Source organism: Eretmochelys imbricata, chromosome 5 (genome assembly GCF_965152235.1).
Source record: "Eretmochelys imbricata isolate rEreImb1 chromosome 5, rEreImb1.hap1, whole genome shotgun sequence".
Classification (NCBI taxonomy): domain Eukaryota; kingdom Metazoa; phylum Chordata; order Testudines; family Cheloniidae; genus Eretmochelys; species Eretmochelys imbricata.
The window spans coordinates 33,929,241-33,957,039 of NC_135576.1; the positions used below are offsets into that span (position 1 = coordinate 33,929,241).

Genomic DNA, 27,799 nt, shown 5'->3' on the forward strand with positions numbered 1-27,799 from the left:
ACAACAACTGGTAAACTTTATCCAACCTATTTAATTTTTTAAAAAATATCATCTACTTAAGTTGTAGCTGCAATTTTATGCAAGCTATTTTTTATAATCCAGATAATCCAAAACCCATAGCAAACACACAAAGCACACGCTGTGTTTGTGCCTTATTTCCCCTTACTCCCTCTAACTTGACTGCTTGTACCTTTGAAAGGGTTAAAAATTAGATTAGTAGTCAACCAGCAAGGTATTTGTATTTTCATTAAGTAAGACTTCAGACTAGATTTTGCATCAAGACATTTCCTTGCTTGTAAGATGATTTACTGGTACTCTGACTGGCCATCCTTTCCATATAGCTTGTTTGCTGATCCCAAGGACATACACACACAGTAATATCCACAAATTTTTAATGACGCTTACTTTTCAGAAAACATAGTTGGTGGTATTTTTTTTCATCCTTTACAGACTGTGACTTTGTGCATGCAGAATTCCATATCAAGAATGTTTTTATGATAATGCAGGGAAAAAACATGCAGTGAGCAAAATTAGTGGTGCACAAAGAGGAACTCCCTATATTTCAGTAGTGTGATGACTTAACTGGAATAATCATATACCCAATACCAATCATATACAGCGCATTTATTTTAACAAACAGATCTTCTGCACTAAATGAAAGTTTATATTTACTGTAAGCCATAGCGCAGTCTCGATACCAAATCATAATTAAGCTGGGAGCAGAATAAACAGGTTCAATGATGACTGTAGAAGCAGTCCTCTTTCCTAGCTTTTCACATTCTTGAAGGCTCAAGCTCTCTCTCTTCTAGCAAATTTATCAGAAGGGTGAAGCTGTCTTTTACTGCTTCCATATCATCCAGGGAGCAGGGTTTAAGAATCCAGCGCTTTCCTCGTGCAAGTGGTTCAAGTTCAAAATATTTTTTGATCTATTTTAAAAAAAGTAGAAAAGAGGAAAAATTAGTATTTCTTTCATATTACAGCTGGTCTCTTAGAAAATAAAATGTAAAAAACCCCCAGAGGACACTCATTTTTAGAATCACATCCACAGCTGTTCTTATACTACAGGTTATATGTTGTGACCGGAAAGTGTCTTCTTTAGGGGTGAGTGACCTGCTTTGCAAGCCACCATTCGACCAATACCTCTAACAGCATGGGAGGTCTGAGAAAGAATTATATGCACTTAAGGCACAGAGTAAAGTATATTAAGCAAGTGTTCAAAAAAGTCAGAAAAATAACAGCAAGCAACTTTATAAACAGCTGGGCATGTACTTTAAAATCAACCTCATGACATGCTGTACCATATTGTTATTGGTAATCATCTGGAACTACCTGATCAACCAAAATATGCAACACACAAATTTTACTGTCAAAAAATTCCCCAAACTTATGTACTTGATTCAATGGTAAATTACAACAGAGGTTTCCTGGGAACCTCAAGCAACTGACTGCTAGATGCAAACGACTTACGCAACCAGTTGGCTCATTTGTCGCTATACATCGAAGCCTAGGATATTAATGTTGTCAAGGTAACAATAAGTATTATGTATGAGAGATGCTGTCTTTGTCTCTGATTGGCATATAGCATATTCTAGGTACAATAAAATTAAATATTAGTATTACCATCATAGAACAGTGGTTTTCAACCTGTGGTCCATGGACCCGTGTGGGTCCACAGACTATGTCTAAGATTTCCAAAGGGGTCTGCTCCACCATTTGAAATATTTGAAGGGGCTGCAAATCAGAAAAGATTGAAAACCACCGGTAGTTTGTGTGTGTATGGGGGTGGGGGGGTGAGAAAACCTGGATTTGTGCTGGAAATGGTCCACCTTGATTATCATGCACATTGTAGGGAGAGTGGTCACTTTGGATAAGCTATTACCAGCAGGAGAGTGAGTTTGTGTGTGTGTGTGGGGGGGGGGGGGGGGCGGAGGGTGAGAAAACCTGGAAATGGCCCAACTTGATGATCACTTTAGATAAGCTATTACCAGCAGGACAGTGGGGTGGGAGGACGTACTGTTTCATGGTCTCTGTGTGTATATAATGTCTTCTGCAGTTTCCACGGTATGCATCCGATGAAGTGAGCTGTAGCTCACGAAAGCTCATGCTCAAATAAATTGGTTAGTCTCTAAGGTGCCATAAGTACTCCTTTTCTTTTTGCGAAGACAGACTAACACGGCTGTTACTCTGAAGCCAGCTAAGCTGTGAACCTTTTTGACTAAATTAAATCTCACTGCGGTATTTCTATGCTAGTCATGTAGCAAAGACATGAAAAAACTGTAAATACAACTTTTAATGACAAATGTTAAGAGCATCAATGTACTTGAAAGAAAATATTTGGGAAGATGTAGCCCCTAGTAAAGATTTCATTGACATTCATGACAGCAGCCATAAAGCACTTATAGACAAGTAAGGAAAGCCAGGTATATGTTGGTTGTTCTTCCCAAACTCACTAAAAGGCTTTTACTTCTTTTAAACACAATAGTCTCATTGTGGTTTAAGTAAATTATCAAGAAAAAATAGGTTCAATTAATTCCTTGGTCTTTTTTAGAAAAGAAAAAGTATAATAGCTGGTACTTTCAGACTATTTTGATCAGTGGATTTCATTAAGCTGTGTTTGTCAAGGAAAATTCCAACATACTTTTTCCTTAGTCAGTATTTGATCCAGAAAACCTACCAATGTCTGACACGTCAAAGTGACTTTTATCTTATATATATATAACTGCAATTACATGCATCAGTGTTTGCTATTGTCCAAACACCAATAGAAATATTTTGTCCTTACAAAGTTTAGTATGAACATTCTTGTACTGAGGAATGTTTTTGCAAGAAATATTAACTTTCCACTCTCATAAAGACAGCCAGAAACATGCATAATAATAGTAATTATTATTTTTAATTGTATTGTGGTAGCAACCAGAGGCCTCAATCAGGGATCAGAAGCCCTGTAGCACTAAACTCTGTACTCATTAACTAAATCTTCTAAAGACTAAACAAGCTGTACATTCTCCTTGAAGCTCTTCAAAATGTCCCTACAATTGCTTTGTTTACCTGATAACCTAATTAAATACTAGAAGCCTGTAGCTTGTAGTAATTCTATCTTGTAGTAATTTTATTAATTGACATAATCTGAATTTATGTACTGTTGTGACAAGATACTTAGACGAAGTGCTAGACAGAAGTCAATATTAGAAATATTACAGCAAGGTAGGAGAGATTACTTATCTACAATAATCTATAAAGGTAACTGTATTACTAGGGATCTTGATCATAGTTATCAGAAAAATGAATATTTCTATTTAAATAAAGAAGTGGGAAGAGCTACCCGTTTCAGCTCAGAAACAATCAAACCTAGATTTGTCAAACAATGCAGAATCAGGTTGGTAACAACCTAGAAAGATGGTGTAAAATCAAGAATAGAGAAAGTGTAGGAATACTTACCTATGAACAGCAGTTACCAAACCATTATTTACTGTGTTTTCGCTTAGTGTAAAATGTTATTAAAATGATCACCGATAGTACAAGTTTAAAATTTGCAATAACACTGCAAAAATTTCCTAAAAATCTTGAGACAATTAAGGATTTTAGAACTGAATTTTTAATACTATTAGAATACCTATTTCATATCTTTATTTTTAAACCTACATATCAGTGTGGTAAATCATTAGAATATTCAGTAATCTAGTAAAGGTATGTATGTTGAAGTCTTTCATATATTAGAAATTATACTAGAAGTCAATTTAGGTCAATGTTTAAGCAAAGTACACTAACCAAAGGATTTGAGTACAAGGGTATAAGAATGTTGTAGTTTGTTTCGGTAACTGCACTCTTTGAATGCTAAGTATGGAGAGGAAGTGAAAGCTGTACAAAAACATAACAAATCAAGGTTTCATTACAGCCACTTGATAAAAGGACCCTGCTGGTGTTAAGCTGACAAATATGGCTGAGTAACGTGAGATTTTCAGACTTACAGAATGCCTACCATACACCCCCTACTGGTAGACCACTGCAATCTGCCCCACTGATTACATACAAGTCTTAATGTACAATCCTATTTATACTAGATGCTTGAAATAAGGCCAACCAAGGCTGATTATCAAAAGGTAAATTGCATTTTAATGATGGAGTCCTTGAGCTTAAGCTTTAAAATTTACAATCTATGAAAACGCACATGGAAAAGAAATAATGGCACCAAGCACACTAGCACTTTAGTCTTCATGCAACTTAGAGCAAAAGTAACAACTACTTACCAGGTCATACTGTTGTCAAGATGTACAAAATGATTTTAGGTTACATTTCAGTGACTGTATGTTCCAAAACAAAGTCAATAATGGAGTAATAAAACAGGGCAAAATTCCCTTTGGTAAATTGGTATCGGAAAAATTGTTTTCTTGACAAAAATTGAAAATCCCATTCTTTTAGTTTTTTTATTTCTTGGTATGTAAATAAAATATAGAAATTAAATTAACAATCTGGCACAAATATTCTGCGTTTGTGAGGCTGATCCATGTTCCAAAATATCCATAGCCAGAGAACCCAAATCTTGGTGGCTGCTGAAATAAGAGGAAGCTGATCATTATGCAGTGGCTTTTGGAGTAGGAACCTCTGGTGATGACACAACAGAACAGCTGTTTGGAATACCCATAGGAGTGCAGCTATTCTGGGGACAGCCATAGAGAAAAAGGCTTGCTAGCTGACTTTCTCTAACCCAGATATAGAAACGAACTATAATTAGCCTACCCCTACTTTAGATATTTAACAACAGTGGCATAGAAGTGATCTTCGGAACAATTCATTGTACGTTATTGCATTCTCCAATGTAAGATTTACACTACACTGGATGAACCTCAGTAAGTCAAGGGCTTTGGGAACCGTTTCCACTATTTTGAAGTCTCGGGAAATTAGTTTGCGTACACAAACATTTCTCCTATAATTCAAACCAGTGTTTGCCCTCTTATATATACAAAGCGTGATTCAATTCTAAAAACGAATATTTTCAGACTAAAAAAGAAGCCTGCACTATCCAACTGAGATAAGACAGTGACTCAAAAGCTAGATTGGCACAATTAGGTGCCCTGTGATGTGTATATGGTCTACATTTCTGTTGGAATTCTCTCTAACTTATCTCCCCTCCACCATCCCCTCATTTCTTTGTATTTGTTTTCAACACTGTCTTTCCTTCATTTTCACACATTTATTCCCAAAGGGAATTTTTCTCTCTGCTCCTATTTTCACAACTCTTCTAGACATGATGGAACCCAGTCACCACCAAATTGTCTGAGTGGGTTTGAACCTATGTGAACAGCTTACTTACCCTAGTTTTTGCACAATCTCTCATCACAGTAGGACAAAAGTGGTCATTTACTAGTAGGAGCTCTTCTGTCTTCTCCTATTGCCTGAATGATGAAAAGGGTCCCTTCCTGTCCATGGGATATCCAAGCTGAATATATAGCTACAAACACGTATTCTTCACTCAGCATACAATTATCTGTCTTGAACTGGCATTTTAAATTACTTACAACAGGACTATGAAATTTCTAAAAACTGAGGTTAGAAAGAAATATGATGAATTAAATGCACATCACTGTAAGACTTCTGTACCGTTTTCTAGTGCTCCCCATTATGGGTCTTCATCCCACAATGGGGCCTTGTCATGTTGCAAAAATTAAGTTGTACTGATACCACATTCCGTAATCAATAACCCTCCCCACAACACATGTACAATACTATTTTCTCCCACTTGAATACACTAGAAATATAATTCTCAAACTTTGCTTTTTCCAACTTGTAGATTAAGCAAAAACTAGCAAAGATTCATGCCCAGATCCTCAGCAAGTGTAAATCAGCACAATGCTATGGTGTTTGTGGTCCTACAGCAATGTACACAGGCTGAGTATCTGGCCCCAAAGTTAATTTCATATGTGACATTACTAACGTGCATTTATTCTCTTCAAACAGCTCTAAGATTAATTTTGAAAAACTATCACAAATGAATTAAATTGTAGCAAGGGCAATTTAGGTTGGACATTAGGAAAAACTTCTTAACTGTCAGAGTGGTTAAGCACTGGAATAAATTGCCTAGAGAGGCTGTGAAATCTCCATCATTGGGGATTTTTAAGAGCATGTTGGATAAACACCAGTCAGGGATGGTCTAGGTAATACTTAGTCCTGCCTTGAGTGCAGGGGACTGGACTAGATGACCTCTCGAGGTCCCTTCCAGTTCTATGATTCTGTGAATCTGACAGTTTTTTGGACTATTGGATTTGTGTCCGCTTATCAAAAAATAAATAAATAAATAAATAAAAATGGAGGGCCATATCCAGCTTCATCTAAATGTCAAACTGTCACGGTATATGTGCTATATTCAGTTAGGACAACTCAGGAAAAAAATTGCTTTAATTGTAGTGATGGCTATGAATGTATTTCAGTATCCTTTTACATAAAAAAAATCATGCAAATAGACAAATCCACTGAACCTTGTTTGCAGCCTCAGCTAAAATCCAAGTTAAAATGTATTTCAATCATTTGAAAAACATGTCCAAAACAAATGAAATCCTTCAAAAATATCAGAGTTGAGGAAATAATTCTTTCTTATGAAAGAATCCTATTATCACATCGTTACCGTGATAGTTAGAGCTGTTTGAAGAGTTCTGCTTCATTGCTCAGTAGGTATAGTAGACTGTCTCAATTTCTCTCCAACAGTTGAGGGAAAAAGGAAAGATTTTGATGATAGGGAAAAATAAATCGAATGCTTGCAAAATTTTTGTTTTTCAATGACCTGGCCAAGAGTGACATTTATAGGAGGCTCCTTACCTCAAAATGTTAAAACTAATTCAGAACTGATCAATATGTACTTGACATATTGTATTTGGATTGGACTCCACTGTTGCCTGTTGTGTGCACATGCACACAATGGAGATGAGGTTAAAGTGCTCTTAAAATCTGCCTCTAACAAATTTATAAATTTAACTAGTTCTGTTGCTGAGTTTATTGTCACTCTGATTTCTGAATCTGTGAATGTGAAGATCGAACTTAAAGCATTTAATTACAAAGCATAAAGATTTTATGATAGAAATCATGTTACTGAGTTTTTATTTGTTTTTTAAATAGGACCTGACATGCTTAAGGGAAAAACTTCTGTATTTCTGAGTAATAGCAGTGGCACTGGTAGACATTGCTCTAGGTTAAAAAACAAAAAAACATTTCCATCCTAACACTTGTTTTCATAATGCTCACAACTAGTGAAGGGCAATAATGGCTATGAAAGGGTTGTGAAATTTGTGTTGCTAGGTTACTTTGTATGGTTATGAAGCATTTGAAATTTTGCTTTTAGCAAAAATAGTAGGTCCAAAAGCTTTTGCAAATGGGTTTCTGAAAGGCATTTCTAGTTCAAAATTTTTCATGTAAGTTCTACTACGGCCATGGCTGACAATTCTGACTTGTGAATTTTGACTGACAGGGATAGAGGAACACACATGCACTTCACAAATCATTTATGAAGTATCCAATTTACACAGTGCTTTACGGAATAGATGCTCTCCTCCCTCCTTTTTATCATTCGTAACCTCCAGACTCGACTCTCCTGAACTTGACCTTCAGATCATAAGTGATTCAGTCTTTTGCCTGCATTTTATAGTAGAATCTGAAGTGTTTTCAAGGGAGAGAGAGGATGCTTGACAAATGAGAATGGAAAGACTGTACTAAAGAGTGCAGCGTGGTACGGGCAAACCCAAGTGTGGGAGACTAAAGAAAGAAAGGAGAAGAAGGTGACAGTTGTGAAGAGTGTGGGGAGTGGTGGTCACAAAAAATGTCCAAAAAGTCACATCAGATAGAACAACTCTGGTCTCTCTATCATGATAAGCTATATAGGCAGGTATATACAGAGATACACAGACACATTAGGACATGTAAGGAGGGCTGACAGAGCAAGGGACCAAATTGGCACAGAGATCTGTATTAGACACACTGTTCCGGCCAGGACATAGGTCCATGTTGAGGAGTTGCCAGTATGTCAGCTCTTTCCACACATCCACTTAGGAAGGAAATTGATTTATTTGGGTATGTTGTGCTAAGTTGTTCACAGAAAATAATAAAAGATCAGGTAGTTGGTACAAAATCTTTGCCATAATTTTTTTCAGCAAGAATAGCCTATTTTCCGAAAAATCCTTTGATTTTAATTGTCATGGGCATGCTCGAGTCTCTCTCAGACTACTGGGAGTCACTTAGATAATACGACGAAGAGGGTGGTATAAGCAGCTACAGAACAGAAAAAACTGTTGGATGCACAGGAAAGAAAAATTCTCCATATGCAGCCAACCTTTTATGGGGGAGCCTGAAAGATGACTCATTCAAATGGTTTACTGCCTCCTGGTCAATGGTGACAACACCATCTCATCTATTTGGGAGTGGCATGTGAGAACAATCTCACCACCCATTAATAGTAATGCAATTAAAGGGCTGTTGCACAACTTCCTCAATCCCCAAACTCTATGCTGAACAGATGAGTTCAGCACAGCCTTAGAAAGAAAGGATTGTTATTTCATACAAAAATCAGGAGAAAAGAAGTTACAAATTTGTCAAAGGGAAACAAAACTATGCCTCTCAGAGACAGCACTGTTTTAACAGATAGTACATTGTCCTGGTTTCTAAAATCAGTTCTCCCACTGGCAAGTCACTTCACCTCTCTCTCTCTGTTTCCTCCTTTGTCTCAACTGCGGTCTCTAGGTGCTACTGTAACACAAATAATAAATGACAATTACATAGTGCAAATTTCACTGCAAGGCTGAACAGATCTCAGGTCAGTCCGTAGTGAATTCTAGTTATTGTACTGCCTTTAGAAATAACACACCCTTAGAAATGTATTAGATGTATAGTATCAAGTATTAGATGGTAAAAGACCTATACATTGTAAAGCTGATCATTAGCAGTGACTAAAGCCAAAGACATTCAGAACACTTGACATCCTACTTTTCCCCCCATGTATGGCATACCCACATAATATATGTGAACTATTTTTGAAACAGCTAAGCAACCACACATGCCTGAGGGACACCATTAATGTACTCAGATGCATACTACTTTCATATATGTCCTAAGATAGTTTATTTATTTTACATGTACAAATACATGTTTTAAATTGCATATACCCCTTTAAGAAAAAAATTACTTCAGTGTTTGCAAAAATAATTGTACAAAAAAAGATACTAAAAACACAGAACGTTTACTAATTTCACTATTTGATTTATTTGGCTTGACTACTATCAGGTTTGATACAACACAGGAAATTAACACTGGCTTTTTAAAAATCAAATCTTTCTTGCTCAAGATGCCCTAAATGGGTTATATTTGACTTTCAGTTTGGTTTTTTAGTCAGATTGTTGGTGTTTCATGGATTGTTCTATTACAATGTGAAAGTTAAATACAAAGTAGAATGTTCACTTTGGCAGGAAAAAAATTCTTGTCTCAATTTTGGCTTTAGCTATTAATACAATCCTAACCTCAGGAATACTACTTATACAAATATTTACCTAGTAAATACACCTATGGTGTAGAATGTCCAGTTAAAATTATCTTTAATTATCCAGAAGTCCAGAGACCAATCTGTGATGTAATACACCCCTATATTCGCATCGTACACACTACTGAAATTATCTTCGTGTATGCCTTGTAAATTATCATTTGAAAACTCAATTTGCTGCTCAGTATCATCCTGGTAAAATGTGTGTGGAAACACTGTATGTGAAATTATAAGACTCCCCTGGATGTTATTAACCCATGTTCCAAACCCCACAGCCCTGCCCAGATAGAAGTCAGGTCTGTCCTAAACAAAGGAAAGAATGTGTGCTTGCCTTAATTTGCATTTAAGCAGTAAACATCCTTCCATATTTACTGTCTCCTGGGTCTCAGCTGGGGATTGAAACTATAAAAGGAGGGACAAACTCCGCAATGCACCCCTCTCTCCCCCGCCCACCGCATTCACCTCACTTGAAGAGACAAAAGAAGCAGCCATTGGATGCTGGGGAAGGGGTCCTGACCTACAGAGTCTGGTCAGTAAGACTTCTGAAAGCATGTGAGAAAACTCTGCTTTGAATCTAACGTAGTTTGTTAATTTAGGCACCAGGAAGAATTTTATCTTTATTTTTCTTGTAACCATTCCTGACTTTTGCACCTCATTTCTTATACTCATTTAAAGTTCATCTCTTTGTAGTTAATGAACTTGTATTATTGTTTTATCTAATCCAGTGTGTTCAAGTTGAAGTGTCTGGATATCTTCATCTGGGGTAACAAGTTGTGTGCATATTATTCCCTTAAAGGACTAATGAGCAATGTGTTTGTGCTATACAGGAGAGGGCTGGGAAGTACAGGACATACATTTCTGGAGGAAGATCCAGGACTGCGGATGGATTGGGGTCACCCTGCAGCATAACCAAGGCTGCTAAGAGCCAAGGTGCGGCTGGCTGACTGTAGCACACATTGAGACATAGCTGGAAGTAACTAACATGATGAAGGCTGTTTGTGAGCAGTCCAGGGTGGAGGCTACAGCAGTAAGGCATTGTAGGCAGGGGTGACTCAGCTACTTATTAGTCGAACTGTACCCTGGTATGTCTCACAATCCCTACTATGAGGTCCAATGACATGTCCAAAACAAAGCTTTCAGTTCTGATCTTAGTTAAATGGTGTATAGTTGTTTTTTCTAAATAGCTGCCGATGCAGAAGAATTACTGCATTTGTCTATACACGTGTACCTATCTCGAGTCAGAATAAATAGCATTCAGACATAGAGTGCTCATGTTCAAAAGCCCCAAAACACTTTATGGACTTGTATCTGACCTAAGAATAGAGTTCCTAAAAGTCCTGTGGATTCCCATTTTTATAATACATAAACTGATCTAAGCAATGACTTAACATATGTACAAGGTAACATTTTATTGATCACCTATTTGAATTATATATGCATCATAAGAAAGTGTCAAAATAACCTTAGATTTTGTGCATTATTTGTGTAGTTATTGAAGTTAAAAATTCTGTGCAGTCATGCAACTGTAACCAATGCTCACTCAGTATGGCTCTCTGTCACCCTCAAGTGCCTGGCCCTGAAAAATGTTTTGAGTTTGCTACAGCCTTTGTGCTAATAAAGCTGGCTGTTTTAGTTCAGACAGGAGAGGTTCATACTTTTGATCCCGCCTGTCAACAAACTACCAAAGGAGTGTGTGTTACAAAGAAAAAGCACTAATTTTCCAAAAAACTGAAAAAGAAAATAGGCATTCATTAAATAGTTTGATTTCAGGAAGATGGGAAATAAGTGGAAAAAACCCTTTAAAAGAAAACCACCATCAGGGTTTCATAGGCAGATAGACAACAGCGTCCTTTTTCCCCATTTGAAACATAACTTCGTCAATGTTTTTCTCTCTCTGTCATGGCACCTGTAAGAGAACATCTCTGCTTCAAAATAAAGTAATTACAGGTACTGCAGTCATCAACACGTGAAGCTAATGAGTCAAGATGAACCCCAATGGACAAAAAATTTTATTCAGCCCAGATTTCTTTTCCTAGCAACTCCCTTCCTCTCCACTCATCCAACAAATATCCTGGCTAGTGGCAACCAATGGCACAATGAAGCTATAGTGTCTCTTCCACATTACTTTTCTTTTTTTGCACACAATATAAATCCAAACCCTACACACTTACAAATTAAGATTCATAGATATTAAGGTCAGAAGGGACCATTATGATCATCTAGTCTGACCTCCTGCACAACGCAGGCTACAGAATCTCACCCACCCACTCCTGCGATAAACCTCTCACCTATGTCTGAGGTATTGAGTCCTCAAATTGTGGTTTAAAGACTTCAAGGAGCAGAGAATCCTCCAGCAAGTGACCCGTGCCCCATGCTACAGAGGAAGACGAAAAACCTCCAGGGCCTCTGCCAATCTGCCCTTGAGGAAAATTCCTTCCCGACCCCAAATATGGCGATCAGCTGAACCCTGAGCATATTGGAAAGATTCACCAGCCAGATACCCAGGAAAGAATTCTCTGTAGTAACTCAGATTCCATCCCATCTAACATCCCATCACAGGCCATGAGGCATATTTACTGCTAAAAGTCAAAGATCAATTAATTGACAAAATTAGGCTATCACATCATACTATCTCCTCCATAAACTTATCAAGCTTAGTCTTGAAGCCAGATATGTCTTTTGCCCCCACTGCTCCTCTTGCAAGGCTGTTCCAGAACTTCACTCCTCTGATGGTGAGAAACCTTTGTCTAATTTCAAGTCTAAACTTCCCAATGATCAGTTTATTACTTGAATTGTTATATTACTTGAATTGTTGCTTAAAATTGAAATTACCCTATAATTAGATAGCTGACTAGTGCTTACAAACGATAAAAGTCAAAAGGGTTATAGTATGTAATTAGCATGATTGAGAATATACTAAAATGATGAGCCCCCCCACTTCTAGTACTTCTTGGTAATGTACTTTTAAATATGACTAGCTAAAAGGATCTTACCTTGGTACAGAATAGAGTTAGTTAAGAAATGTTCTGTACACGAAAGAAGTTAATGAGTTTAAGTCCCAAACTCACATATCAGAGACAACCAATTATCGTGTCTGAAACACAGGCTTGTAAAACTATCAGTTACTTGTAAAATGGTCTGCTACACACGAGCAAGATGTTGTTTAAATGGCCTAATTGACTAGATGCATTCACCATGAAATTGATTCCTTTAAAGCATTATTTTTTGAACTTGATACAAGTTAACTGCATCGACTGAAAATGGGAAAAAAATCTGGCATTATAAAGTGTAGGTTTCAGGTATGAGTTCAGTGTTTTATGAGGTCGAGGGTTACTTGAATGAGAAACTCATCAAGTACAGACAGTCATGTCTAGGGCAGTAACTGAAAAGGTTTAATACAATTAGACTATTCTGCCATTTCTATGCCAAGATGCATGGTATAAGATACAGTGCTATTCCACCAGAGCCTGTGCAGCTGTAAAATAGCACAAAGGAGGTAAGCTACTGGATGGAACATCTTTCAGCTAAGAGAGAAAGATCAGAATAAACCTTAGAGTTCCTATTTTACTACAGCTAGTGAAGTAGCATCATATCACTAATATTGTGCCTGACTCTTTGAAGGACATTAGCATTTAAGGCTTTTTTAATAACTGAAATGTCCTTTTATTCACGTTTTAAATTTAACTTAAATTACAAATTACTAAATTGGACAGGATACCATATATGCATTCAGATCTATTGACCTCTGATCACTAAATAAACTAACATTTTCAGATTAATTTTGTATGTTAAATTCAATGTGCTGGCTACTGAAAAACAGTATACAATTTACAAGGTGTCTAAATACTATCTCCACATTGCTATTAATTCACTGATGCATTGTCTGAACTACTGGAACTCCTTAAGCTAAAATAATTGACTTTGTATTAGTTTAATTCATCATTCTAAATTTACTTTGTTCTTTGGAAATGTTCTAAGGAAACATTTCTGACTGTCCTATAAAAAAAGAAAAGGAAACCACTTAGTTTAAAGTATTGATAAAGCAAGGGTAGTAATCTGAAAAAATAATAAATGGATAAAACAAATGTATTTTATACGTTGGCCCAGAGGTACTGGAGTAGCATATTGTGCTATCAACTGTAAAATTCTGATTTGAGAGCAGATTCAAATTCTCAGGTTCCAAACTGAAGGATTTGTATGTTGTGAACAGTATGCTCAGTACCCATCCAAGAGTGCCGGCCACATTGTTCTTCTAAAACCTGATGTAGACGGAGTCATAGAAATTACAGTGTCATCATCTGGTCTTTCAGCCTACAGGCAATGTGCCACAGTGGAAGGAATCTGAAAGAGGAAGTCAGAGTCATAAAGATTAAGGCCAGAAGGAACCACTAGATCATCCAGTCTGACCTCCTGCATCTCACAGGCCACCAACACCACCCAGTAATACCCACACACTAAACCCAACAATCAAAAGGAGATCAAAATATTACAGCCCACCGGAGAAGACACTATTATGTGACACAGACAAAGAACAAGAGGGCCCAAGGTGCACCAGCATTCAAGGCCCCTGCAATAGCAAGTGACCCACATGCTGCGGAGAAAGACAACCCTCCCTCCCCCCCCACGGTCACTGCCAATTTGACCTGGGGAAAATTCCTTCCCGACGTCACATATTGCCATCAGTTAGACCCCGGGCATGAGTGCAAGAACCAGCCCCAAGCACCTGAGAGAAAGAGAGAGAGAGAGAATGTTCAGTACCACATCAGAGCACTGGCCCTCCCTGTCCAATGCCTCATCTCAAGCCATGGCCATCCATGATGCTTCAGAGAAAGGAGATTAAAGAAACCGTGCCAGAATACAACAGGTAAGTGGGGAAAATCCTTCCTGACTCCATTATTCCAGAAGCAGTCCTACCAGTGCCTTGCTCAATGGCATTAATACTTTTCTCTCTCAACTGGAAGTGCCTTGTCTAGTACATTCTAAGTTTGCATTTGCTTTTTACACACTACATTACACTGGAGGCTCAGGGTTATCCTGTGATCAACCCACACACCCAAGTCTCTCTCCTCTGTTGCTTCCCAACTGATGAATCTCCAGTTTGCAGCAAAAAAATTTCTTATTAGACCCTAAGTGCAGGATCTTGCATTTTGTACTATTGAATTTCATCCCATTTCCGTCATCCTAATCTTCAAGGTCATCCAGATCTTCCTGTATACTATTCTGATCCTCCTCTGTATTGATGATGCCTTCCAACTTTGTATCATTAGCAAATTTGATTATCACACTCCTACTTTTTGTGCAAAGGTAATAAATAAAAAATATTGCGAAGAGATCAGCAAGGAAAGGGGTTTAACTGTTTTTAAGGTATTGAAACGTTTTTTTAAGCATCTTGGAACTGGCATTGCATTAAAAGGTAAAATAGCTGCAATTTTTTTTTTTAAGTACATCAAAAGCAAAAGGCCTGCTAAACAACCAGCGGGGGCCACTGGACGATCGAGATGTTAAAAGAGCACTCAAGGACGATAAGGCCATTGCAGAGAAACTAAATTAATTCTTTGCAGTGTTCACGGATGAGGATGTGAGGGAAAGTCCCAAACCTGAGCCATTCTTTTTAGGTGACAAATCTGAGGAATTGTCGCAGATTGAGGTGTTGTTAGGGGTGGTTTTGGAACAAACTGATAAACTAAACAGTAATAAGTCACCAGGACCAGATGGTTCTGAAGGAACTCAAATGTGAAATTGCAGAACTATTAACTGTAGTTTGTAACCTGTCATTTAAATCAGCTTCTGTACCAAATGACTGGAGAATAGCTAATGTGATACCAATTTTTAAAAGGGCTCCAGTGGTGATCCCGGCAATTACAGGCCCATAAGCCAGACTTCAGTACTGGGCTAATTGGTTGAAACTATAGTAAAGATCAAAATTGTCAAACACATAGATGAACATAATTTGTTGGGGCAGAGTCAACATGGTTTTTGTAAAGGGAAATCATGCCTCACCAATCTACCAGAATTCTTTGAGGGGGTCAACAAGAATGTGGACAAAGAAGATCCAGTGGATATACTATACTTAGATTTTCAGAAGTCTTCGACAAGGTCCCTCACCAAAGGCTTTTAAGTAAAGTAAGATGACATAGGATAAGAGGGAAGGTCCTCTCATGAATTGGTAACTGGTTAAAAGATAGGAAACAAAGGGTAGGGATAAATGGTCAGTTTTCAGAACGGAGAGAGGTAAATAGTGGTGTTGTCCAGGGGACCAGTACTATTTAAGATTCATAAATGATCTGGAAAAAGGGGTAAACAGTGTGGTGGCAAAATTTACAGATTACACAAAATTACTCAAGATAGTTAAAGTCCCAAGCAGACGGCAAAGAGCTACAAAAGGATCTCACAAAACTGGGTGACTGGGCAACAAAATGGCAGATGAAATTCAGTGTTGATAAATGCAAAGTAATGCACATTGGAAAACATAATTCCTACTCTACAAATAAAATGATGGTGTCTAAATTAGCTGTTACCACTCAAGAAAGATCTTGGAGTCATTATGGATAAGTTTCTGAAAACATCCACACAACGTGCAGCAGCAGTTAAAAAAAATGAACAAAATGTTGGGAATCATTAAGAAAGGGATAGAAAATAAGACAGAAAATATCATATTGCCTCTTGAATACTGCATGCACAGTTGTGGTCGCCCATCTCAAAAAAGATCTATTGGAACTGGAAACAAAAGGACAACAAAAATTATTCGGGTATGGGACAGCTTCCATATGAGGAGGGGTTAATAAGATTGGGACTTTTCTGCTTGGAAAAGAGACGACTAAGGAGGGATATGACAGACGTCTATAAAATCATGACTGGTATGGAGAAAGTAAATAAAGAAGTGTTATTTACTCGTTATCATAACACAAGAACCAGGGGGTCACCAAACGAAAATTAATACGCAGCAGGTTTAAAAAAACAAAAGGAAGTATTTTTTTAATACAATGCACAGTCAAACCTGTGGAACTCCTTGCCAGAGGATGTTGTGAAGGCCAATACTATAACAGGGTTCAAAAAAAAGAGCTAGGCAAGTTCATGGAGGGTAGGTCCATCAATGGCTATTAGCCAGGATGGGCAAGGATGGTGTCCCTAGCCTCTGTTTGCCAGAAGCTGGGAATGGGCAACAGGAGATGGATCACTTGATGGTTACCTGTTCTTTTCATTCCCTCTGGGGCACCTGGCATTGACCTCTGTCAGAAGACAGGATACTGACCTAGATGGACCTTTGGTCTGACCCAGTATGACCCTTCTTATGTTCTTAAAAATTCGAATGCAAGTGGCAGTACAGCAGCAGCCTGAAGGTCTGCCAACTGAAAAGTGAAAGTTTGGAAATGGACTTTAGGGTTCCAGATCTCAGGGTGCTTGAGGCAGAACACACTCAGCAGTAAAATACTGACATTTGCCTCAGGAAAAAAACCCCCCAAACAGTTCATTTCCTCTCTTGGTAAAAGTTAAAATGGATTAATTGTGGCATCCAGCAAAAGCCGGCTATCAAAATGATCAGCTGGGTTTAGGTTAAAGGTAGACCCACAGGATGAGCAAGTGCAATTGGGCCTTCTTAAGCAAAGTTCCTACCACTGACCAGCACACTGGTTTGTAGCATGACTGGGTCTTCATCTTTAAATCTGTGCTTGGATGAAGGCAGGTCTGTTTATTTTATACAAACATATGCAACAAAATAACCCTTCTGATATAAGTTTACTTTATTAAAGTTGAATATAAATGAAATATGTAAGGCTCACAGTATTGTTAAAAAATTAAACCCCCATTCTTCTTAGGCTTAACTAAATCTTATGCAGTACTGGCCTTACCATGAGGCAAACTGAGGCCGTTGCTTCAGGTGCCAGACTGTGGGGGGGCACCACTAGGACCCAGACTGTAGAAAATTGTGTCTGCTGCTGGTGCATATGCAGTGATGAGCTGCCAAAATCTTAACAACTGGTTCCTTCCTCACCCGGTTGAGGGGTCGTGGCCCACCCCCGCCCCCCGGGACTCCTGCCCCATCCAACCCCCTGTGTTCCTTGACACCCCCTTCTGGGACCCCTGCCCCATGTACCCCCCTCCCCTGTCCCCTGACTGCCCCCAGAACCGGGCAGGAGGGTCTCATGGGCCACCATAGTGGGTTCCCACCCCGCCCCGCCCCTAAGAGCCAGAGGGACCTGCTGTGGGGCGAGGTGGGGAGTCCCGGCGGTGTTTACCTGGGGCACAGCTCCCAGGAAGCATCTGGCAGGTCCCTCTGGCTCCTAGGGGCAGGGTAGCGTAGCTAGGGGAGGAGCAGACGCTGCCCCCACTGATCACATCAAAAATGGCGCCTTAGGCACTGATTCGTGGATGCTCCGGTGCTGGATCACCCATGGGGAAAATTTGGTGGGTGCAGAGCACCCACGGGCAGCTCCCTGCCCCGTCCTGCGCCCAGCGCCAGCTCACCTCCACCTCCTCCCCTGAACGCGCCGCCCCGCTCTGCTTCCCTGCTCCCCTGGTTTCTCGTGGATCAGCTGTTCGTGCGGGAAGCCGGGGAGGGCTGAGAAGCAGGCGGCGGCTTCGCCCTCAGGCCCAAGGAGGCAGAGGTGGGAAGCGGTTCCCCTGCGCATCCCCATCCCGGGTTACCTGCTGAAGTGCAGGTGGCACTCCTCGCACCTCCCCCCCCCCAGCTCACCTTCGCTCCGCCTCCACCTCCCTGGGCCTGAGAGCGAAGCCGCTGCTTGCTTCTCAGCCCTCCCAGGCTACCTGCACAAACAGCTGATTCGTGGGAAACCGTGGGGGCGGTGGAGAAGCAGAGCGGGGCGGCGTGTTCAGGGGAGGAGGCGGAGGCAGAGCAGAGGTGAGCTGGGGCTGGGCGGGGAGTTGCCTGTGGGTGCTGTACACCTACCAATTTTCCCCATGGGTGCTCCAGCCCTGGAACACCCAGGGAGTTGGTGCCTAAGGCGCCACTTTTGGCCGGTTCTTAAATTTAGAAGCCCTTTTAGAACCAGTTGTCCCTTCTAAATTTAACAACCAGCTCACCACTGTGCATATGTTTTCTCTCTGCTCTAGATGCACAGAGATGGAGTACTGTGCTGGAAGAAGGAGGGCACAAGAAACGTAACAGGCAGGCAGGAGAAAAGGTGAGAGGGAATAACAGAAAGCAGCAGGAGCTGCAGGGAGAGAGAGGAGGGGGAACCTCTTAGGTACCTTTCTAGCACCCCCAGGAGCCTGGACTGATTAACATTAGCTTCTTAGGGAGCTTCCTGTTTCCTGCTGCTTCCCTGAACCCACTTGAGGAGAACAGGCAGTCAACTGAAGTAGTAGGAGTCAGTTAGGCCCTTAAGACGCTGATATCTTCCCTCACTCAGGCCTTGCTACCAGCCTGCTTATTTATCTCCTTCAATTGAGTGTTGAGAGCCACCTATAGCTGGCACAGAACAGCAGTCATGAGTGAAAGAAGAAAACGCCCCTCTGGGGCAGCATTCAGAAAAAGAAAGCAAGCAAAGGAAGCTTTTCCATCTAAGCAGGGAGGAACTCTCCTGAGATCCATAGACACAAATGTTCACGGTGAGCCTTCCAGCCCCAGTGAGGATGTGAATGGTGAGGAGATGCCTGATCTTCCAGTTAGTCAGAGTGCAGGTGACCTGGCAGCTACTGCAGCATCCATATCTCCATCTCAAATGAATGTAGCCATGCACATTTCTGAAGAAAAGTGTAGCTCCGAGAAGAGTGTGGTAGAGGCACAAGAAACAGCTGCTGCTGAGTTTAATTTCTTAAATCTAGATGATCCAGGACTGTGGACCCACTTGAGCAGTAGCCTGAGGAACTTCCTTGTACTGCATGGGCCACAGCAAGTGAAAAACTTCATGTTCCCCAAAGACAATGAAAATCGAAGTTTCCATCCAACACGTTACTGGTGTGAAATCCCCAATAGTGACAAAGTGGAGAGGCCATGGCTTATGTACTCAAAAACCCAGAATGCGGCATACTGTTTTTGTTGCAAACTCTTCCAGTCTAACGTTCCAGCCACATTGGGTTCTACAGGAACAAAGGACTGAAAAAATCTGGCTAGAGATCTGGCATGCCATGAGACGGTAGCAAATCACCAGAGAGCATTCCATAGGTGGAAAGAGCTTGAGATGAGACTAAGGTTAAAGGCCACCATAGATGATCAGCATGAAGAGAAGATTGCATCAGAGTCTCTTTACTGGAAAAATGTTCTGAAAAGGTTCATTGCCATTGTGAGAATGCTTGCTACCCAAAACCTAGCACTGCATGGCACTTCAGATTAGCTGTAGGTGCCAAACAATGGAAACTTCCTTAAAATTGTGGAGCTGATGGCTGAGTTTGATGCTGTATTCCAGGACCATCTAAGAGTCACCACCCAAGAAATGTACACACACTACTACCTTGGAAAAACAATTCAAAATGAGATCAGACAGTTACTGGCAACAAAAGTCAAACAGAAGATTGTGACGGATCTGAAGTCAGCAAGATATTACTCTGTTATTCTGGACTGCACACCTGATATCAGCTTTATGGAACAAATGTGCTTCTTAAAAAGCTGGAAGATATGGGAATTGCAATAGCTGACATGAGAGGTCAGGGCTACAATAATGGTGCCAACATGTGAGGAAAGTGCAGACACGGAGGAGTGCAGACACGGATCTGAGTGTTAAACCCTTGAGCTTTTTTTGTCCCATGCAGTTCTCATTCATTGAACTTCGTGGTCAGTGATGCAGCATCAGCTTCTAGTGAGGCTGCTGAATTTTTTAAATGTAATTCAAAGCATCTATGTATTTTTCTCTGCATCAACTCATCGATGGCAAATTTTGAAGCAACATCAGGGAACATCCTCTCTGACACGGAAACCACTGAGTGCAACACGATGGAAAAGTCGAGTGGAGATGACAAAGCCTATCAAACACCAAACTGGGAAGATAGATGATGCCATAGTTGCCATTATGGAGGATAATGCTATGACAGGAACTGCTTGTGGGAGAACAGTGGCAGAGGGAAATGGAATCACCAGAAACATACATAACTTCACATTTCTGTGTGGCTTAGTGTTGTGGCATGACATACTGTTTGAAATAAATTTTGTAAGCAAGAGACTCCAATGTGTTGACCTTCATATATCTGGAACAATGGAACAACTGGACAATGCAAAGTCATACCTACAGTCTTACTAGTCAGATGAGGGATTTCAAAACGTTCTGAAGAGTGCACAGTAGTTGGCAGAGGAACTTCACACTGAAGCTCTTTTCCCACCCATTCAAGAATACAAGAGTCACTGAAGATGACGACATTTTGATTACGAGGCCTGGGATAATCCCATAAGAGACCCCAAACAACAATTCAAATTTGAATTCTTTAACCAGGTGCAATACAGTCAGTTGAACATTTCATGCAGCTCACGGAACACAGCAGTATATCTGCGATGTTGTATGATATTCCAAAACTCCTCACTATACTTGAAGAAGAGGATGTGGAAAAAGCTAATGTACGTAATGCTTTTTTTGCCTCTGTCTTCACGAACAAGGTCAGCTCCCACACTACTGCACTGGGCAGCACAGCATGGGGAGGAGGTGACCAGCCCTCTGTGGAGAAAGAAGTGGTTCGGGACTATTTAGAAAAGCTAGACGTGCACAAGTCCATGGGGCCGGATGCGTTGCATCTGAGAGTGCTAAAGGAGTTGGCGGATGTTATTGCAGAGCCATTGGCCATTATCTTTGAAAACTCATGGAGATCAGGGGAAGTCCCGGATGACTGGAAAAAGGCTAATGTAGTGCCCATCTTTAAAAAAGGGAAGGAGGAGGATCTGGGGAACTACAGGACAGTCAGCCTCACCTCAGTCCCTGGAAAAATCATGGAGCAGGTCCTCAAGGAATCAGTTCTGAAGCACTTAGACGAGAGGAAAGTGATCAGGAACAGTCAGCATGGATTCCCCAAGGGCAAGTCATGCCTGACTAATCTAATTGCCTTCTATGACGAGATAACTGGCTCTGTGGATGAAGGGAAAGCAGTGGACGCGTTGTTCCTTGACTTTAGCAAAGCTTTTGACACTGTCTCCCACAGTATTCTTGCCAGCAAGTTGAAGTATGGACTGGATAAATGGACTATAAGGTGGATAGAAATCTGGCTAGATTGTCGGGCTCAACGGATAGTGATAAATGGCTCCATGTCTAGTTGGCAGCCGGTATCAAGTGGAGTGCCTCAAGGGTCGGTCCTGGGGCCGGTTTTGTTCAATATCTTCACAAATGATCTGGAGGATGGTGTGGATTGCACCCTCAAGCAAGTTTGCAGATAACACTAAACTGGGCGGAGAGGTACATATGCTGGAGGGTAGGGATAGGATACAGAGGGACCTAGACAAATTGGAGGATTGGGCCAAAAGAAATCTGATGAGGTTCAACAAGGACAAGTGCAGAGTCCTGCACTTAGGACAGAAGAATCTCATGCACTACTACAGACTAGGGACCGAATGGCTCAGCAGCAGTTCTGCAGAAAAGGACCTAGGGGTTACAGTGGACGAGAAGCTGGATATGAGTCAACAGTGTGTCCTTGTTGCCAAGAAGGCCAATGGCATTTTGGGATGTATAAGTAGGGGCATTGCCAGCAGATTGAGGGACGTGATCGTTCCCCTCTATTCGACACCGGTGAGGCCTCATCTGGAGTAGTGTGTCCAGTCTTGGGCCCCACACTACAAGAAGGATGTGAAAAAATTGGAAAGAGTTCAGCGAAGGGCAACAAAAATGATTAGGGGACTGGAACACGACTTATGAGGAGAGGCTGAGGGAACTGGGGATGTTTAGTCTATGGAAGAGAAGAATGAGGGGGGATTTGATAGCTGCTTTCAACTACCTGAAAGGGGGTTCCAAAGTGGATGGCTCTAGACTGTTCTCAGTGGTAGCAGATGACAGAACAAGGAGTAATGGTCTCAAGTTGCAGTGGGGGAGGCCTAGGTTGGATATTAGGAAAAACTTTCACTAGGAGGGTGGTGAAACACTGGAATGCGTTACCTAGGGAGGTGGTGGAATCTCCTTCCTTAGAAGTTTTTAAGGTCAGGCTTGAGAAAGCCCTGGCTGGGATGATTTAATTGGGGATCGGTCCTGCTTTGAGCAGGGGGTTGGACTAGATGACCTCCTGAGGTCCCTTCCAACCCTGCTATTCTATGATTCTAAGACCTACACCAGCAATTCAGGGCATAGAGACAGTGTTGACACATGATGACATGCACGATATTGATGTGTGTGATTTAGGTGATGAACTGAAAGCCCTTTCAAGATACATTTCAGCAGGATCAACTCCAAAGGCTGTTCTGGAATATATGTGCACAAATAAGATGACCACTCTCCTTCCAAATACTTTTGTTGCTCTGCGCATACTTCTAACACTTCCTGTAACAGCTGCCAGTGGAGAACGCAGCTTCTCCAAGCTGAAGTTAATAAAAACACATCTACGCTCCACAATGACACAGGAGAGGCTGATCGGCCTTGCAACCATCTCAATAGAGCATGAGCTGGTCCAGACTGTGGATCTTCAGCAGGAAGCAGTTCAAATCTTTGCAACCAAGAAGGCATGGAAAGCACCACTTTGATTATTCAAACAGATAAAAATACCAGTGTTTACTGTGCAGACAAGAAAAGTTAATTTTCAAATGCCTGAACAGCAAATGTAAATGTTACTTAAAATTTTTGAACAAGGCATTTTAAGTTGTTAGTTCTCCTTTATTGGGGTAGGTAGCAGAGTAGTAGCATGAGAGGAGTAGAACAGGAAGAAGGCAGAATTGAGACCTTTCAAAGTTTTGGCTGAAGCGAGAGGGTATGGGGGCGCCATTTGAGCTCCCCACCTCAGGTGCCAAAATGTTGTGGGCTGTCCCTGACCTTATATAATAGAGCTAATTACATTATTTTTTTCTGTTCCTTTATCGGATGACATTTAAAACAGGATAGTAATCAACAGATAGCTAAGCAAACAACAACTCCAACTCCTGTTTGCACACAAATAACCTTGTTCACATAAGTTCCTTTGTTTTCTCTGTTCCTATCACTATCACCACTTGGAAAAGATGATAATTTAATTGTCAATTAAGAAGCTTTAGTATATGTTGTAAGAATCCAGCGAGATGTATGACTGTCATACGCTATTGTATACTTCAGCTAATTTAAATTGGTATTCCACAGAAGAGAAGTTGACAGTGACACCATCATAAAAACTTCTAAAAGAGAGCAAGGAGATTTGTTCTGTTAACACTACAACCAGTTAACTTCAGTCATATTGAGACTTCCTTACGACTCACAGGGGTGATAAGCTTTAAAGAGTCTCAGTGAATTAACAGGCTTTTCCCAAATGGTTCATTTATTTGTCCGTCATCCTAAATTAGTGGAAAAAATTATGAATCCAGTGTTTGCAAAACAGACATGGCAGAAACCTCCCCAAGTTATTTTAATGTGCAAATATCAACTTAAAATTGTAATATATGTGTGTGTATTGTATTTTACACAATTGTTGCTTTCCTGGAAATTAGGTTTAAATTCATTCATTGTCGCCATCTTGTGTAAATTCATTAAACTGTGAAAGTTAATCAGTAACTGGAGTGGGAAAGAAGAAGGATAAGAGAAGACAGCAGGAAGGATAAAATTTTTGTTCGCATACATACAACGCAGTCAGCTTTGAGATTTTTTTCTTGTGTGCATTTTTTCTGGAAAGGAAAATTTGCTACCTGACTGGGATTGGTTCTTCCCCTTGACAGAGGTATTTGGAGCGGTGCCTCTTTTCCAGTAAATAAATACCAGGGTCAGTTCATACTCCTCTGTGGCACTCTGGGCGTGGTCACTACCCATCTGCCCTTACACCAGGATGTGTACTTCCAAATTTGTATGAAGTGCTAGATTAAATATAAACTTAACATTAATGTAAAACTTGTTAACTAATATATTAACTACATACATGGACACTGGAGAATCATATAGATATCCAAAGAGTGTCTCTCAGTTAGAGCAAACTGGGATAAAAAGGTCAGTCCCAAAATGGGAGAGAGAAGTACGGTCCAGTACTTCGGGTACAAGCTTAGGCCATAGGAGAGTTGAATTCTCCGCTCTGCCACAGATTCCCTGTGCAACTCCGGGAAAATCACTTAGTCTCTCTGTGCCCCATCTTTACAGCACTGTCCTACATCATAGGGGTGTTCTGAGGATCAATACTGTGACAAAGTTCCTCCTCTACCTTGGTGGGTCTTGCGCTTATTGGCCGATTTGCTCACGTTGGAGCTTCACGGCAGCCCTCAGTTTGGTCGTTTTCGTGAACCCACAGTCAACTGCTTCTGTGTCTGACTAGGAGTTGGGAGGTTTGGGGGGAACCTGGCCTGCCCTCTACTCCGGGTTCCAGCCCAGGGCCCTGAGGAATGCAGCTGTCTAGAGTGCCTCCTGGAACAGCTGTGCGACAGCTAGAACTCCCTGGGCTACTTCCCCATGGCCTCCTCCCAACACCTTCTTTATCCTCACCATAGGACCTTCCTGCTGATGTCTGATAATGCTTGTACTCCTCAGTCCTCCAACAGTCCGCGTTCTCACTCTCAGCTCCTAGCACCTCTTGCTCCCAGCTCCTTACACATGCACCACAAACTGAAGTGAGCTCCTTTTTAAACCCAGGTGCCCAGATTAGCCTGCCTTAATTGATTCTAGCAGCTTCTTGATTGGCTGCAGGTGTTCTAATCAGCCTCTCTTAATGGTCTCCAGAAGGTTCCTGATTGTTCTGGAACCTTGCCTGTTACTTTACCCAGGGAAAATGGACCTACTTAACCTGGGGCTAATATATCTGCCTTCTATTACTCTCCTGTAGCCATCCGGCCCGACCCTGTCACAATACATTAAAGATTGTGAGGTGCTCAGATACTGTAATCTTGATGGCCATCTAAAAACTTTATATGGAGGAAATCAGATAAAATTTCCATTCTGGATCCTGACTTCTCCCTGAATCTGAGACACTTGGAAAATAGTAAGGGGAAATTAGTTAGGGAAAAAGCAAAAAGATGCAAAACAGTGCCTTTCCTTAAAATTAATTGTATTAATACATTCTGGGATCCTTCTGGAACTGGTTATATCTGAATAAGATCCCGCATTGATAAACCTAAGTAAGGAAGAGTTGGATGTTTTCAAACAGAATCATTTAGGGTGAAAGGAAAAGAATAAAGATTCTCTTTTCCTGATCTGGTCAGTTTTTCTAAGGTAGTGGTTCTCAATCTTTCCAGATGACTGGACTCCTTTCAGAGGCTGATTTGTCTTGTGTACCTCAGGTTTCACCTCATTAAAAAACTACTTGCTTGTAATCAGACATAAAAATATGAATGTGTCTCAGCACACTATTACTGAAAAATTGCTGACTTTCTTATTTTTACCATAATTATAAAATAAAACAATTGGAATATAAATACTGTACTTACATTTCAGCAGATAGTATATAAAGCAGTATAAAACAAGCCATGTCTGTAATTTTAGTTTGTATTGACCTCATTAGTGCTTTTTATGTAGCCTGTTGTAAAAGTAGGCAAATATCTAGAAAAGCTGATGTAACCCCTGGAAGACATATGCATATCCCCAGGGGTACACTTACCTCTGAGAACTACTATTCTAAGGTATATAATTCACCACTCTCCACACATCTAGCAGATGTCATGCTCTTTTGAGTTTGAAAGCTTTGGACAAAATAAGAGGGAGAATAACTTTTTGTGCAGTTCAAAAGGAAGAATTAATTGTGGTAATGAATAACTGCAGCAGAAAGGATAACCTTGTCCTTATGGAGGATGTAGGAAGGCCCATGTCCAAGGGCACAGATCTGAGACTCTTTTGGCAACTAAGATTGCAACCAGGAAGCACATCTTTATGGAAAAGGAATACAGGAAATTGGATGCTATCTGTTCAAGAATGGATTGTGATAGCTTTGCGCACTGTGGCTAGAGACCTAGATGATTCTGCATTTACGATACCATTTGAAGTTAGCGTGAGATATGGTGATGATAGCCTCAGGTCTATGTCATCCTGTGAGAAATGTACGAATTTGAAAATCTGGTTTTCTGGGATTAATCTTTCTACCTTGATACCAATAAGAAAATGTTGTCCATACTCTTGAATAGGCTTAGAGAATTGGAAGGGCCTGTATACAAACTCTACACTATTTTGGAAGTGTACTCCATCTCACTGAGTTTTTCTTTTTCAACAGCCAAAATATTAGGTGCAGGTAGTCAGTATTAGGATGCAGGAATGGGCCCATAGGTAGGAGATCTGTCATCTATCTGCTGATAGTTATGCCCCTTTTATATGGATCAACCTGATGGAGGCTAGGTGATCTTCTGCCCAGGAAAATACTGCATTACTTTGGCATTTAGACTAACTTCTTCTATCTCTCTGTCAATGTATATGTGCTACGATCCCTCACACCCAATTGAATCAAAACATGCTCTTTCCTCAGTTGATCTTGAAAATAGATTATGTAGGAGAGGTGCACTGAAGACAGAGAATCAGGTTAGAAGGCAGAAGGCACATGGACATGCTGGAACCCAGTATTTGCTGAAAAGAGGTACTGCCACAAATATCTTGGACTTGAGAAGTGGCTAAGATCCAGGTGGTGTTCTTCAGTTTCATGGCTGTCTACTATCTGATGAAGATTATCACAGAAATACCCAATTATCTAATGCATTTCTGTATTTCTTTCAAGTAAAATTTAAATATTCCTATTCTTTACTGTGAGCTCAAACAATCAACTTTCACGTATTTGTTAGACCAATGTCCACAATAAAGATTCCTTCATCGCACCTAAACCAAGCCTATTTTCAAGAGAACAGTGGGAGGCTTGCTTTACAGGGCTCACTTGACGCTTTTGGCCTAAGTCATTCCTGGAAGTACAGATTTCAATTATACTAATTCCAGGGATAAGCAAACAGAATTCTGACACAACATAGCCTCTCTCTGTCCCCAAGTACGTTTTACACAAACACAGCATTTACAACATCACAAAAGCAGCATGAGTCAATGAATTTCAACACGAATACTACACATTCTGGAGTGATAATATTTTTAATTCTTTTTAAACTACAGTCATAACAGCTTAATTAAAATTAAACTATTTGATTCTACTGCAGTTTTGCTGATGGTCACATGTTCTTACTCGCAATGATCACAATGCCAATGGAATGCACTTATTGCCACCAAGAAAAAAATTTAAGCACTTTGAAAGAAATGAAGCAAAAAGTGTTTAAGAAGCTATTGAACATACTACTCTAAC

The 27,799-nt window shown here is 40.4% G+C and overlaps 1 protein-coding gene across 5 annotated transcripts in view; it reads right to left on the reverse strand.

Annotated features, from left to right (window-relative positions):
* Positions 1 to 375: 375 nt before the first annotated feature.
* The window catches only part of ARL15 (ARF like GTPase 15), a 328,495-nt gene continuing 301,071 nt past the window's right edge, over positions 376 to 27,799 (reverse strand). For all 5 annotated transcript variants that reach the window (XM_077816839.1, XM_077816840.1, XM_077816837.1 and 2 more), the window contains one exon: positions 376 to 926. In XM_077816839.1, coding sequence (XP_077672965.1) covers positions 774 to 926 — 153 coding nt within the window. In that variant the 3' untranslated portion in view covers positions 376 to 773. The remainder of the gene's footprint in view (positions 927 to 27,799) is intronic.